We start from the raw sequence: 14,589 nt of genomic DNA on the forward strand, positions 1-14,589 counted from the left end.
AAGGTCGAACAGGATAGCAGAGAAGCCCAGGAAAGAAAGGACTTGATATAAAAGGCATTTTTTGATTTTACTATGTATTTCCTTGTTCTTTGTTTCTATCTTTATTTCCGAATTCATGTCCTTACTTCCTGAACTAGATCGTATAGATCTGACTGGTTGATGGGAGTCACATGACTACGTAACTTGATCCCGTCGGGAACCAACTTGATCGAGTTGCTTCGTCTTCTCGCGAATTGTATTATCACAACGCCCCTGAATATCGCCCCCGCCTGTCAGTATGACCGAGTGATCTGAACTCTTTCCTAAACAACAACTTGGGTCCGCCACTGGATTGGACGCACTCTTCCTGCGTCGCGCGTGCACGCTCCCTACAGACCTGATCTGGGGTCGCAGCAGCTCATCTCGTTGGCTGTGACACAGGCCAGCCAGTCACGATGTTTACATTCACTCCGCTCCTTGGGGCGCAGTCCTCAAAATCAAGGGCGTCGCAATCGATTCTGGAGTTGGACGGGGGCATCAAGATTCTTGTGGATGTTGGTTGGGACGATACGTTTGACCCTCTGGATCTGGCAGAATTGGAGAAGTGAGCCCGCAATTGCTGTCTATCTTCGCGATATTCTGTCTAATATTATTTCTCATCAGGCACATCCCAACCCTCTCGCTGATCCTTCTGACACACGCGACCCCGGCGCACATCGGTGCTTTTGTCCACTGCTGTCGAACGTTCCCTCTCTTTACCCAGATCCCCATCTACGCGACAAACCCCATTATCGCCTTTGGCCGTACACTGTTACAGGATCTATATGCTTCAGCGCCGCTCGCTTCTACCTTTCTTCCGAATGCTTCAATTTCAGAGCCCGGCGCGTCCACTTCGGCTGCGTCCGCGGCAGCTGCTGGCAGTACAGGCCAGATCCTTCTTCAGCCCCCGACTGCCGAGGAAATCGCACGGTATTTCTCTCTCATTCAGCCACTCAAGTATTCGCAACCGCATCAGCCGCTTGCATCCCCATTTTCGCCACCACTGAACGGCCTTACCCTTACCGCTTACAATGCTGGACATACGGTTGGTGGAACAATATGGCACATTCAACATGGACTGGAATCAATTGTCTACGCGACGGACTGGAACCAGGCGCGTGAAAGCGTCGTGGCGGGTGCTGCATGGTTTGGTGGCGCTGGCGCTAGCGGAACAGAAGTCATTGAACAGTTGCGGAAACCGACGGCTTTGGTCTGCAGTGCCAAGGGAGGCGATAAGTTTGGGCTGTCCGGGGGTCGGAAGAAAAGAGATGACCACCTTCTTGACATGATTCGGAGCAGTCTCGCAAAGGGCGGCACTGTGCTTATCCCAACGGACACGAGTTCACGGGTCCTGGAGCTGGCATATGCGTTGGAACATTCATGGCGCGATGCTGCGGCAAGTGAAAAAGACGATGTGCTTAACGGTGCTGGACTGTACTTGGCCGGCAGGAAGGTCAACACGACAATGAGATTGGCCCGGAGCATGCTGGAGTGGATGGACGAAAACATCGTTCGTGAATTCGAAGCGGCCGAAGGTGCCGATACCAGAACAGGCGGACAGAATCAGGATAAAGCCAGCAGCAAGGGGACTGGCCCTTTCAATTTCAAGCACCTCAAGACCATCGAGCGCCAAAAACGCCTCGAGAAGCTGCTTGGAGACCCCGGTCCCAAAGTCATTCTTGCTTCTGATACATCATTGGCTTGGGGCTTTTCCAAACATTCTCTTAGGCGGATTGCTGAAGGCCCTAACAATCTGCTGCTGTTGACCGAATCATTTCACAAAGAAAAGATTGAAGAATCAGTGGAGGAGAGCCAAGATATTATGTCACTCGGAAGCATTATCTGGCAGTGGTATGAAGAACGGAGAGACGGTGTAGCCCTGGAGAAAGCATCGGATGGCGAAATGCTTGAGCAGGTCCACAGCGGCGGACGAGATCTGACCTGGACAGATATACAACGGTCTCCGCTTGATCCCGGTGACCAGTTGCTCTATCAACAGTACCTCGCTACCAAACAACTTCAAGATACATCTCAAGCGCGGGGCCAGGAAAACCTTGCGAATGCAGCGGATGCGCTTGATGATCGTTCCAGCTCAACATCATCGGAAGACTCGGATTCGGAGCAGCAAGGCAGGGCGCTGAATTTCTCGACCTCGCTCGCCCACTCGAATCGAAATAAGCTCGCTCTCAGCGACCAGGATCTTGGTATTAATATTCTTCTTCGACGCAAAAATGTGTATGATTATGATGTGCGTGGCAAGAAGGGCCGCGAGCGAATGTTCCCCTATGTGGCGCCCAGAAAGAAGGGCGATGAATACGGAGAGTTCATCAGACCTGAGGAGTATCTTCGAGCGGAGGAACGGGAAGAAATTGATATGCAGCAACGCCGCACAGAAGCTGAGACCAAACTAGGACAGAAGCGGCGATGGGATGAAACCCCAGGGGCCAATGGACGCAGGCTATCTCGCGATGCTGGTCGAAAACGCCAACAGCTGTCTCGAGACGGCCGGAAGGGAGGCTCCAGCGCCGCCGATGACCTCAGCCTTGCCTCCGACGGTGAAGCTGCGGATATCGCTGCATCTTCAGAGGATGACGCCGACGCTCAGGTGTTTGAAGGTCCTGCGAAGGTTGTGTATACCAAGGAGACAATCACGATCAACGCTCGACTCGCCTTCATTGACTTCATGGGTCTGCACGACAAGCGCAGCTTGGAAATGCTAATCCCGCTCATCCAACCGCAAAAGCTGATCCTTGTCGGCGGGATGAAGGAAGAAACCTCAGCGTTAGCAGCTGAGTGCAAGAAGCTCTTGGCAGCCAAAGCTGGTATCGATGTCTCTGCTCCTGCCGCCGACTCACTTGCCATGATTTTCACACCGGCCAACGGCGAAGTCATTGACGCAAGTGTTGACACGAACGCATGGATGGTCAAGCTGAGCAATAGTCTCGTCCGGCGTCTGAACTGGCAACACGTCCGTAGCTTGGGTGTTGTGGCTCTGACAGCTCAGCTACGCGGTCCTGAGATTTCTCTTTCCGATGCAGAAGATGAGATCGCAGAGACAGCCAAGAAGATGAAGCAGCTCAAAGACGAGGCCGCTTCCTCGGCCGTTGCTCCGACCTTGGATGGCGTCAAGCTGACCGCCGAGAAAGCGGACGTATATCCTTTGCTCGATACTCTGCCCGCGAATATGGCCGCGGGGACGCGCTCTGTGACTCGACCTCTCCATGTGGGCGATTTGCGACTGGCTGATCTCCGTAAGCTCATGCAGGCTGCCGGGCACACGGCGGAGTTCCGTGGTGAGGGTACACTACTGATTGATAAGTCAGTGGCGGTGCGCAAGTCTGGTACCGGCAAGATTGAGGTTGAAGCGGCGGCGCAGTCGGCCACGAATCAAGCCGCCTTGGGGCGTGGTGCGGGGAGCTTCCTTGCTGTCAAACGGAAGATCTATGAGGGTCTGGCTGTGGTTTCTGGTGGTTGATTAAATCGCCTATGTACTTGTACCTTTAGTCTATAATCACTATGGCATTTATGATTGATCAAGTACTGAATGGGGTCTATGCCTTATTATGCTACGATATTCCAGGATTTCTTGAGGTAAACGCACCTGATAATGCAATGGTTGAGCTAATCATTGATCATCGTATCTCGTATTAGAAAGGTTCAATTAATGAATATACTTTGTGTCGAAACAAAATCCAACACTAGCAAAATAAAGCAAAACATCTCAATGTTGATTGACCTCATCTCGTCCTTTCTTGGTGCTGATAGCACCCAGCTTGACTTTCGCACCTTTTCCCATCTTCAGGAAGAAGCCATTGCTCTTTATGTTTCCAACCAGCCAACGAGGTGTTTTGCAGTCCTTTACCAGACGAACTTGATTGTCTTTCTGAGACCAGACGACGGGTAAGGACACTGGCGGAGCGGGCGTTTGGGGAGCTCCACGCCAGATGCGAAGAGCTTGAATGCAGGGACTATCCTCCAGGACGGGAGCTGACCCTCCATGTCCTTTGAAAAAAACCGAGGACAGATCGACCAAATATCTAGGAAATTCAGAGGTAAGAGCAAGGTTAACAGGTAAGGTGGAAGTATACTTGCAGCTTGTCAGCCAGCTCATTGTAAACGAAGAAATTGGGATCTGGATGATGCATTTCATACCCCCAGTGACGAAGAAATCTATCAAAATACTGACATTAGACATCTTGTTCCAGTTTCAGAAGGAGTTTTTTTTACTCAAGTATGTTTGTTAGTTGAGCCCTAATACTAGCCAGCTGGAAGTGGGACAGAGACTGGTAAACGTGGCCGAGCCACTGGCCGGGCATAGGGGACAGCAACTGATAGTATACCGGCAGGCCCATAAATGGATAACTGAGGTCTTGTTCGTGGACGTCTTCGCTGGTGTATACAGGCCCATAGCCAGCCTGTCCAAGCAGCTGGCCGAGAATCCACTCGTGATCGGCGTGGTGTTTGGCTTTGTGGTATCTATGCTTTCTGGAGATTTCGATCAGTATATTGTATGTCTTTTTCTTGGTCCATCTGAAACCACTCGACTTACTCATATCCAATCTTCAGAACAAAGACCTCATCGGTCTGGAGATCTCGGGCGAGAGCCATCATCATCATGCGCTCATCTCCCTCGGTTCCGACGCCATTGAGCAGGGCGATAATCATGAGTTTTCTGTGTTGAATCCAGACATCCTTATAGGAGAGGTCGAAAAGACCATAGTTGTTTTCCTGGCCGGCTGGGCAGCCAGGCTGAGCTGGGTTGCGTGCGTCTCGGGGGTTGGATGGAATTTGAATTAACCGGCACAGAAAGGTCATAGGGTTGGCGAATGAGTTGCACCATTCTGGCCAGTCGGAAATTCTGGGGTTGACAAAGTAAGTCGCCCCGGGCATGCTGAGTGTGGCGGGTGTGTTTTGGAGATTCTTTTATAAGGAGGGTTGGCGCACCGGTTCAAATGATTTTTCCAAAGAAGTAGATGAAGATGAAAAGGGACTTGGGGTGTCAGCTCCAAACCCAACTTATCTATCCCTATTAGGTTGGGGTGCCGCCGCTCAATCGGGACACGGAGGTGTGATGACACAACCAACCAGTAAATCTGAATGATGAGGTTTTAGAAAAGACAGGCTTTTTCTCCTCCAAATTGCTTTGGCTTCTGGGGAGTTACGCGCCGTACAGCTATCATCCTCGATAAAATTCCACACATGGATGTGATTGATTTCAGAGAAATGGTCAAATTGCTAAAGCCATACATGATAATTGTCCAGGAAGAGTTTAGTGCTCATTTCTTGATGGCAACAACAAAGAGCCGTGGGTAGCGCAGTAGAACTTTTCCATCAACAGACACAGGATAACCTGCTTTCAAACGCTTCAAATAATCTCGCAGAAACTCCTCCTTCTCCTCCGGCTGCAGGGGATCCAGGTAAGGTCGCAGGCCCGTGCCTTTTACCCATTCGATGACAGCTTCATGGCTTTCGAGGGCATGATAGTAGCTCGTGTGAAAGACATTCACCGCCGAGCAAAAGGGTTTGAGCTCATCGTAGATCTCCTGCGGCGACTGGAATGTGTCCCGATCAATATTTGCGAGGGTACCAGACCATGGTCCGTTACGGGCCGTCTCGCGCATTAGGACGTGGGATGGTTCCATCAGATTGTCGGGGACTTGCAGGGCGAACACGCCGCCGGATGGCTGAGTTTCCATCAGCTTCCGGACAATGCTGAATCGTTCTTCCCTCTTAAGCCATTGGAAGACGGCATTGGAGTAGTAAAGGTCCACTGGTTCTTTTGGCGAGTAAGAGGTTATGTCCCCCACGGAGAACTCCCGATGCGGAAGAGCAGTTTTGGCCTTGCGGATCATATCCGGAGACGAATCCATGCCCACCAGGTGAGCATTGGGGTAACGGGACTCCAGAACGGCGGTCGAATTTCCTGGTCCGCAGCCCAAGTCGACGATATTCTTGGGAGATTGCAGCGGAACCCGAGAGAGAAGGTCGCGTGCTGGCATGGTGCGTTCATCTTCGAACTTGAGATATTGCGCTGCACTCCAGTCGTGCGCGGGATTGGCACCTGTTGAAGTGACCATTGTTCTGCGGCAGGCTGATAGTCCAGGAAAGCCTCTCTGAGAAATGGAAAATAGTCGTTTAGAGGAAGAGTGAAGCATGTCGAAGGGGAAAGACCAACGTGACGCGTAGAAGTGGTGTTCCAGACAACTTTATATAAGCGCAGGATTGGGCGAAGAGTGGGTCCAAGCGTTGGCAATCGACGTTAACCAGAGGAAGTCGAGCATTAATATTTACTTGATTCCTACACCGGCAGATGACATTTCTCTTCAATTTGCATGATCGGAATGGAATCTAATGCGTGTATCGGAAAGCAGACGCTCTAGCTTCTATTAGAAATTCAAATCGGAGAAGAGCCGAGACTAAAGAGTGGTGCGGTCGAAACTGCCGATTATCGGAAGCTGCTAAAGTGAGCCCGTATATCTTCACCGGAAAATTACAACGATGCACAAAAGGCGATATCGGCCGAAAATTTGGCGATGAACGGTTGCATAGTCATTCAAGAAAGTTATGACTCAAATATCTACGGGGTTTTGAGTGAAACTACCGAAAGTCCAAAACAGCTTAGAGCAATATATACCAGGGAGGCATGAGCTGACCCGAAAGTAATAGCACTAATTCCGAAAACAAGTATTCTAGTCTATCTATACGCCCTATTGTGAACCATATATACCCGCTAAATATATCTCGTCGAGTTCTCCGCCAGCAACTACACAGTGATCTCCCCCTGTTCGTCGTCGAAGTCGGCACCATCATCTTCTGTGGGAAGCTCTTGGATCACATCATTCGTTCGTGGACCAGTGTACTTTCTAACCGAGGGATAAAGAATTAGCATCTGCTTGAAGAACTAATATGTGGATGAGTCTTACCCTCGAGCGGTCAACCACCACCAGATCAAGGCAAAGGCAGCAATGAAAGCAGCCACACAGACTGCGTAGTTCCTGTAGGCCTTTGTCAATATATTGTACCATACTAAAGGTTTGACAAACACATCATCGGGACATCTTACATATTGGCGGCTGTGACGGGGATCTGTGATGGGAAGAAAAGAATGGTGCTGATGAACATAACCCATACGATAGCAACATAGTTGATGGGAGTGCCCCATTTCTTCAGTGTAAACGGTCCCTCTATGAACTTCACCTTGGACTTGTAGATTTGGTGTGCGAGTATCACAGACACATAAGAAATGTCGAGTGCCGGTGCTGTAACACTGAAAATGGCCGTAGCCGTCTGCGTTGATCCAATGGCAATACAGTTCAAGACGACACTGAAGAATACCACGAACCAGACCGCATTGACTGGGGTGTGGGTCTTAGAATTAACCTTAGAAATAAATCTAGACGAATGGCAAGCATCAGCGTGACATGAACCCGGTCGGAAGGTAAAAGATAGCCCTACTTGGAGAATGGGAGTGCTTCGTCTCTGGCAAAGGCATATGCCATTCTTGTATCTGCCAGCATTGCAGAACAGCCTGTGAAAAATTGCACGAGAATAGCGAATGCCCACATGGCTGTGCCGCCTCGTTTCCCGCCAGCGTTTAAAAAAATCTGTGCGGCGGGGAGACCTGTTGGACTTTTCAGGATGGTTTCGAAATCAGTTAGACAGAAACACATCGAGACGGTTAAGAGCCATCCGAACACGCCAGAGACAAGAACGGCTGTTTGTATAGCGACTGGGCCCCGTATTGCGGCGTCGTGTGTTTCTTCAGACATACTAGAAAAACGTCAGGAGATTTTAAGAGCCTGGAGAGATTGTAGTTCGCTTACTGTGTCGTCCCATCATAATCGGTCATCGTCCAGGCCACCGACAAAAACCCGAGAAAGAAGGAAAATATTTTTGAGCCCCAGCCAGAGCCATCCGTAAAGTGGGTGAAGACCCAGGAGGCCGGTTGTTTATTGGGAGTGAGATATAGAAGTGCAACGCAGATGCAGACTGTGGCCGTCACTGGTCGGTGTCAGCACAATATCAACAAAATCAACATTTTTATATACACACTGTTAATTGGAGCGAACCAGAGAATGATTCTATGCAAAGTCTTCGTGGTCAATGAGCAGATAATACCGATGATGCACAACAACCCAATCGACACCAAGACGGTTTCTAGTGCTGTTCTGGAAGCGCATTAGTCCGGGTCCAATGCAACTTAGTGAGGGCTGGCAACCATACGGTGTATACGAGTATTTGCCATCAACAAGATCCGAATTCATGCTCACACACGCAAGCAGCATCTGACTGATCGTGTAGGCCACGCTAGAGACACCAGCTGTCTGGCCGAGGAGATTGCACCAGCCCTGGACCCAGGAGAAGATCGGGACCTGATCAGGAGGTACGACATGCTTGGTGACAAAGTACATGCCTCCCGCCGTGGGGTACGCAGACACTAACTCCGCCACCGAACTACCGATGCACATCGCCATGCAGGAACCGATCAACCAGCACCAGACAGCTGTAGCTGGGCCGCCAGCAGACAGCGGCGAGCCGAACGTCGCTGGGACAGAGCCCAGGACTCCGAGAATAGAGATGGCATAGGAGACAGTGGACCATTTCGAGAACTCTCGTCGCAATTCCTAGCTCAGGAAGGTCAGCTTCGGTCTGACGCACAGACCGCAGGGATTTTTGTATTGCTACGGGGGTTGGAAGTACCTGCTTATAACCGATTCGAGCTAGCAAAAGTTCATCATCGTCACGAATAGTAGCCATTGGAGGTACATCGGGAGATTCTTCCGCGCTGTTTGTTGTTCTCTTGACCTTGTGGTCTGGGTCTGAGGGTTTGCCAGTCAGATCCATCTTACAGGGCGATGGGAACAAGCAACTGTAGGAAAAAGCAAAGAAAGGTGGGAAAAAGCAAAAATGCTGCGAGCAGCCGCACTACTTACGGAACCTACCCGACTACTTGATTTAAAGGATTTACCCCAGTGATGACACAAGAGGAGCTAACGTGTCAATCCGACCCCTCGGCGTCGGACGGAGAAAGAGACGGTGAGTAGAACAAAGCCCTAAGCGGGAAGTTTTCAGGCCACTCGGAGACTCGCGCGATGGAACGAGAGACTCGCGCGAATCAAGTAAGCCCCAGGGTCGGCCACGCAGGCTTGGTGAGTGCCGTTGATTTAATCGAACGGGGGTTCATGGAAGGTGGGCCGGGTATTATTCGAGAAGCTGCACGGTCCAAGGGGGGGGGAGTTGGGTTGGGTTGGACATATGTAACAGGCGAACGTATGTAATAGGCAGCTTATCGGAACAAGGCTTACTTCCCCGGGGGGCATTCGCTGGCAATTTCCCGCCGACTCGCTCCTTCAAGCCTGCTCTAAGGACGGAGGTTCATCCTGGCACCGTTGCAGATTGGGTGGCGATAGCAGGGGTGGGAGAAATGGCGGTGGCCGCCAGCCGAGAGATTCTCGCGGGAGTAGACAAAAGAGGGCAAAGAACGGAGTGTATGAAATCGATCAATTAATATCTGTCCATTATTCAATTCTCTAATGATTATTTCCTCCTCTTGGAACCTGATAATTCGACATCGTGTTTACTCGATGATGTATGAGTACGGCAATGTTTGTTGTCCCACCACGTGTGGTCCCGGACAAACCTAAGTCCGGGCTTCCCACTACGGTGGTCTCTTCGTCAAGCGTCAACATCCAGAAGAGACACGGCGGCCTCTTGTCTTGGCCCTGGATAATCAACCACCCGTGATGAGCTGCTGCTGCTGATTGTGCACCCCTCATTACCGTCTCCCTCGCGCGCGACTCCCTCCCCTACTCCCACCCTCCTTCCACCATCCATACATCCCCCCGCGGTATGATCGACCATGGCCGACCCGAACATGTATCAAGCAATGGGTTCTGAAGATCCAAACCAGCATATGGCACAACAAGCTCATCCTCAAGGCTACCCCGCTGCCGGCTACCCTCCCGGTGCAGCTCCTCCGCAACCGGGAGCTGCCTACCCCAACCCGTCTCCGAACCAATGGCCCGCCTACGGCTCACAGCAACAACCCATGGCCCCGGGTGCCGATGCCATATACAATGCAACACCTCAGGCACCAATGGGCGCTCCGGGAGATCCGGGTATGGCTGGCCTGACATCTCAGATGGGCGGCATGGGGATAGCCGGAGACGCGGGGACAAGGACACACCGGAAGAAGCATCGCCATGCCCACCACGATCTCGGCGCTGCTACAGCGCCCCCGGCACAAGGATTCCAGGGTGGGATGCCTCAAGGGAACATGCAACCGGCGTCACAGTTCCTCAATACGGGCTTGAATCAAGCTCCACAGCCAACCTCTCCCGCAATGGCTCCCCAGGCCGGAGGCCAGATACCAGGGCTGGGAGGACATCAATCGTCAGAAACGAGCGGCGGTGTCAGCTCTGTTCCTACACAGGGCCGAATTGACCCCGAACAGATCCCCAGCGTGCCGCGCTCGCGCGATCTGCCAGCCCAGTACTATTTCAACCATGTCTATCCCACGATGGACCGCCATCTGCCACCTCCTGCAGCGATCCCGTTCGTAGCTCATGATCAAGGCAATTCGTCCCCGAAATTCGCTCGCCTCACGCTCAATAATATTCCTTCCACCTCGGACTTTCTCTCCTCGACAGGCTTGCCCTTGGGCATGATTCTGCAGCCACTCGCACCGCTGGACCCCGGCGAGCAACCGATACCCGTGCTGGACTTTGGAGATGTGGGCCCTCCGCGATGCCGACGCTGTCGAACATACGTCAACCCCTTTATGTCCTTCCAGTCAGGCGGTAACAAGTTTGTCTGCAATATGTGCACGTTCCCGAATGACACGCCAGGCGAGTACTTTGCGCCTCTGGACCCGACGGGGGCGCGCGTTGACCGCATGCAACGACCGGAGCTGATGATGGGAACGGTGGAATATTTGGTTCCCAAGGAATACTGGAACAAGGAGCCTGTAGGCCTCCAGACTCTGTTCCTGATTGACGTCAGCCGGGAATCCGTCCATCGTGGATTCCTCAAGGGTGTTTGTGAAGGAATTGCGGAAGCATTGTATGGAGAAGATGGATCGGCGGACGGCACCGAGGGTGAAGATTCGACGTCACGGAGACTCGCAGCAGGGGCGAAGGTTGGCATTGTGACTTTTGACACAGAAGTGCATTTCTACAACCTCACGGTACGTGTGCCATCCTGCCCAGACAGATCGCTTTCTTTTGCTGACAAGTTGATAGGCTTCACTGGACCAAGCACAGATGATGGTGATGACGGACTTGGAAGAGCCGTTTGTGCCATTGAGCGAGGGTCTTTTTGTCGACCCATACGAATCCAAGTCCGTGATCACATCGCTCTTGAAACGGATACCTAGTATCTTCTCTCACGTCAAGAACCCCGAACCGGTGGTGCTGCCTACACTAAATGCTGCCCTCTCAGCACTGCAGGCGACGGGTGGCAAGGTCGTCTGCGCTCTCTGCAGCTTGCCCACCTGGGGCCCTGGGAAACTGGAGAATCGGGAGGACCCCAAGATTCACGGAACGGAAGCAGAGCGAAAACTGTTCACGACAGAAAATCCGGACTGGAAGAAGACAGCAAGCAAAATGGCTGAGGCTGGCGTGGGCGTCGATTTCTTCATCGCCGCCCCCGGTGGCGTCTATCTGGATGTTGCCACAATCGGTATGTTGAGACACAACCAAGATAGGAAATCTTCTAACTCGATTATTATAAGGCTATGTATCGGCGCTTACTGGCGGCGAGACATTCTTCTACCCGAACTTCCATGCGCCACGTGATATCTCAAAGCTGCGGGGAGAGTTGGCTCACGTCGTAAGCCGAGAGACGGGATACCAGTGTTTGATGAAGGTCCGATGCTCGAATGGCCTCCAGGTTTCTGCCTATCACGGGAACTTTGTGCAACATACACTAGGTGCCGATCTAGAGTTTGGCGGCGTGGATGCGGACAAGGCAATTGGCGTGCTATTCAGCTACGATGGCAAGCTTGACCGCAAGTTGGATGCGCACTTCCAGGCCGCATTGCTGTATACTTCTGCGGATGGACAGCGACGTGTCCGGTGTATCAACGTCGTGGCGGCGGTCAACGAAGGCGGCATGGAGACCATGAAGTATGTTGACCAGGATGCCGTGGTGTCTATCATCGCAAAGGAAGGTGAGTTTAACGCCCATCTCTTTATGAAAACATGTATGCTCACCAATAGCCGCAGCCGCCTCCAAAACACTCGACAAGACGCTGAAGGACATCCGGGGGCATATTTCAGAGAAGACCGTCGACATCTTCAGCGGATACCGCAAGATCTTCTCTGGGTCCCACCCTCCTGGACAATTAGTTCTCCCTGAGAATCTTAAGGAATTCTCGATGTACATGCTCAGCTTGGTCAAGTCCAGAGCGTTCAAAGGTGAGATGATCTATCTCTGTGTGTGACGCGACTTCTCTCATCTAACCTTTTCACAGGTGGCAATGAGTCGTCAGACCGGCGGGTTCATGACATGCGCATGCTTCGGTCATTTGGCGCTACGGAGTTATCCCTCTACCTTTACCCTCGTATCATTCCCATCCACAACATGCAGCCGGAAGACGGATTTCCGAATGAGCACGGTCAACTTCAGGTGCCGCCTGCGTTGAGGGCTAGCTTCTCCAAGATCGAGGATGGAGGCGCGTACTTGGTGGACAACGGTCAGATCATCTTGCTGTGGCTACATGCGCAGGTATCGCCAAACCTGCTGGAAGATTTGCTCGGGCCTGGCCAGAACACTCTCCAGGAGCTCAATCCCAACCTCTCATCATTCCCAGTGCTCGAGACGCATCTGAACGCCCAGGTGCGGAACCTGCTTCAATATCTCTCGACCGTACGCGGGTCCAAGGCTGTGACGATCCAGATGGCTCGGCAGGGTCTAGACGGGGCGGAGTACGAGTTTGCCCGACTCTTGCTGGAGGACCGGAACAACGAGGCGCAGAGCTACGTGGACTGGCTGGTGCACATCCACCGACAGATCAACCTGGAGCTAGCCGGCCAGCGCAAGAAGGAAGAAACGGGCGAGAGCACCCTTGCCAGCCTGTCCGCGATGGGGTCGTCATATTGGTAAGCCTGTGCGGGTGCTTTGTGATGCGGACTTCCGGCCAAACGCCGCTCCTGCCTCTTTGGTCGGTCTGCGGTCCGGGCCCTGGCCCATCATCGCCTAACGCAGGCTATGACGGCTGCCCAGCTTGTCTAGACTGGCGGATGGTTATGATTTCAGTGGCTGTGGTACGATGGAGTTGGCAGGTGGAGCGAGCGAGCTACCATCCATCGGATAGGGACGGAGGGCGATGGAGCCAAAAGGGTAGGAAGTGGGACTACCGAAAATTCTTTCTGTGCCGTATAGTACAGTCGTATACCAGAATAGTTCGTTTATTGAGTCTTTGCCCTCTGTGTCCCACCCACAATGGACGCCACCGGTCCACAAGGCGATGTCTTGGGCAGGGACCACTCTGCAGCGAAACGTCACGTCCAGAGTGGGTGGTGGTGGGACTCTTCTGCCTAGTCTATCCAGGCCTTCACATACATAGCAGCCAAACAAACCGCGGTGGACACCTACAGCCGGCGGTCTAGAAGGCGAGATCGTCGTCCGGTCTGAACGAACAGAACTTTACGATGCCCCACTATGTCCATTTAAGGTAGTTTTAGTTCGCTCGACGCATCCCCCGGACCAGCCTAGTGATCGCCGGGCTAGCCTAAGTGGCCCTTGATCTGGGCGATCGGACATGGGGCAGCAGTCGGCACATGCAGAGAGATGCCACAGCACCGTGGTGCCGCAGCACGGTGCCGACCTTGCTAGGACGAGAAACTAACAAGCTGCAATGATTGGGCCAGCACACAGGACAGCGCCACCCCTTTCAGTTAACGATCAACAGGGACCGCAACAACGTCAGAGGCTTAAACTGCGCTGAGGAGTGGAGACTGTTGGTCCGGGTGGTGGCTGAAAGCCCACTTGCGCGTTTTTCTCAGGAACCAAAACTCTCTCCCCTGGTGGCAGGCCATTTTGCCAGACCCAACATCATCCCGCACGGTAGCACCAGCATCACCATCATGGTCTGCAAATAGCCTGATATCGTGCTCCCAGGCTCCATGGTTACAGCCAGGTCCCCGAGTGGCTGACAAGTTGACATGTGCAGCCATGTTGCCGGACCCTTTTTTTGCCTCGAGAACCAAGGATAGGGCTCCGGGTCGTGCCCGGAATCTAGCCGTGATGCGTGTATTGCCACGTCCTCTAGGCCGAGTCGCCGCCATTAACACTCGCCCGAGATTCCAGGCACGCACTACATTCACTCGGCTCACGCACCTGCACTAGTTCTACATTTAATCGCCCGATACATACAAGATGATGCTAGTCTGCAGAGGTGCAGCCAGATCCGATAGGCTCGGGGGCTATTTTGTATGCAGGCTGCTTTCTGATGACTCTTTCGGAAACCCTGGAAGTCGGGGATGTACAGCTCACACAGAGAGGAGTTTGAATACCACACATCTCTTTCTTTCTTTCTTTCACGCGATACATCCCGCGGAGGCTGCCGAC

General features: G+C 52.5%; 6 protein-coding genes across 6 annotated transcripts; 2 read left to right on the forward strand and 4 right to left on the reverse strand.

Moving 5' to 3' along the window:
* Positions 1-434: 434 nt before the first annotated feature.
* On the forward strand, positions 435-3,493 carry N7510_011390 (cleavage polyadenylation factor subunit CFT2; the record flags this gene model as incomplete). The annotated part of the gene is made up of 2 exons (XM_056983315.1): positions 435-583; positions 643-3,493. 2 exons carry the CDS (start codon positions 435-437, stop codon positions 3,491-3,493), a joined length of 3,000 nt encoding a protein of 999 aa, XP_056828809.1.
* Positions 3,494-3,739: 246 nt separating this feature from the next.
* N7510_011391 (uncharacterized protein) lies at positions 3,740-4,908 on the reverse strand (the record flags this gene model as incomplete). The annotated part of the gene is made up of 3 exons (XM_056983316.1): positions 3,740-4,188; positions 4,277-4,499; positions 4,594-4,908. The coding sequence occupies 3 exons, from the start codon at positions 4,906-4,908 to the stop codon at positions 3,740-3,742; spliced, it is 987 nt and encodes a 328-aa protein (XP_056828810.1).
* A 386-nt stretch (positions 4,909-5,294) lies between these two features.
* On the reverse strand, positions 5,295-6,095 carry N7510_011392 (Trans-aconitate 2-methyltransferase; the record flags this gene model as incomplete). Its single annotated transcript, XM_056983317.1, has 1 exon — positions 5,295-6,095. The coding sequence occupies one exon, from the start codon at positions 6,093-6,095 to the stop codon at positions 5,295-5,297; it is 801 nt and encodes a 266-aa protein (XP_056828811.1).
* Positions 6,096-6,781: 686 nt separating this feature from the next.
* On the reverse strand, positions 6,782-8,862 carry N7510_011393 (uncharacterized protein; the record flags this gene model as incomplete). Its single annotated transcript, XM_056983318.1, has 8 exons — positions 6,782-6,881; positions 6,942-7,013; positions 7,082-7,411; positions 7,474-7,788; positions 7,842-8,019; positions 8,071-8,186; positions 8,242-8,642; positions 8,719-8,862. The coding sequence occupies 8 exons, from the start codon at positions 8,860-8,862 to the stop codon at positions 6,782-6,784; spliced, it is 1,656 nt and encodes a 551-aa protein (XP_056828812.1).
* A 1,015-nt stretch (positions 8,863-9,877) lies between these two features.
* On the forward strand, positions 9,878-13,122 carry N7510_011394 (Sec23/Sec24 family protein; the record flags this gene model as incomplete). Its single annotated transcript, XM_056983319.1, has 5 exons — positions 9,878-11,203; positions 11,259-11,697; positions 11,750-12,187; positions 12,237-12,434; positions 12,491-13,122. The coding sequence occupies 5 exons, from the start codon at positions 9,878-9,880 to the stop codon at positions 13,120-13,122; spliced, it is 3,033 nt and encodes a 1,010-aa protein (XP_056828813.1).
* Positions 13,123-13,952: 830 nt separating this feature from the next.
* N7510_011395 (uncharacterized protein) lies at positions 13,953-14,195 on the reverse strand (the record flags this gene model as incomplete). Its single annotated transcript, XM_056983320.1, has 1 exon — positions 13,953-14,195. The coding sequence occupies one exon, from the start codon at positions 14,193-14,195 to the stop codon at positions 13,953-13,955; it is 243 nt and encodes an 80-aa protein (XP_056828814.1).
* Positions 14,196-14,589: the final 394 nt, after the last annotated feature.

Source organism: Penicillium lagena (genome assembly GCF_028827675.1).
Source record: "Penicillium lagena strain IBT 129212 chromosome Unknown utg000008l_segment0_segment0, whole genome shotgun sequence".
In the NCBI taxonomy this organism is placed as follows: domain Eukaryota; kingdom Fungi; phylum Ascomycota; class Eurotiomycetes; order Eurotiales; family Aspergillaceae; genus Penicillium; species Penicillium lagena.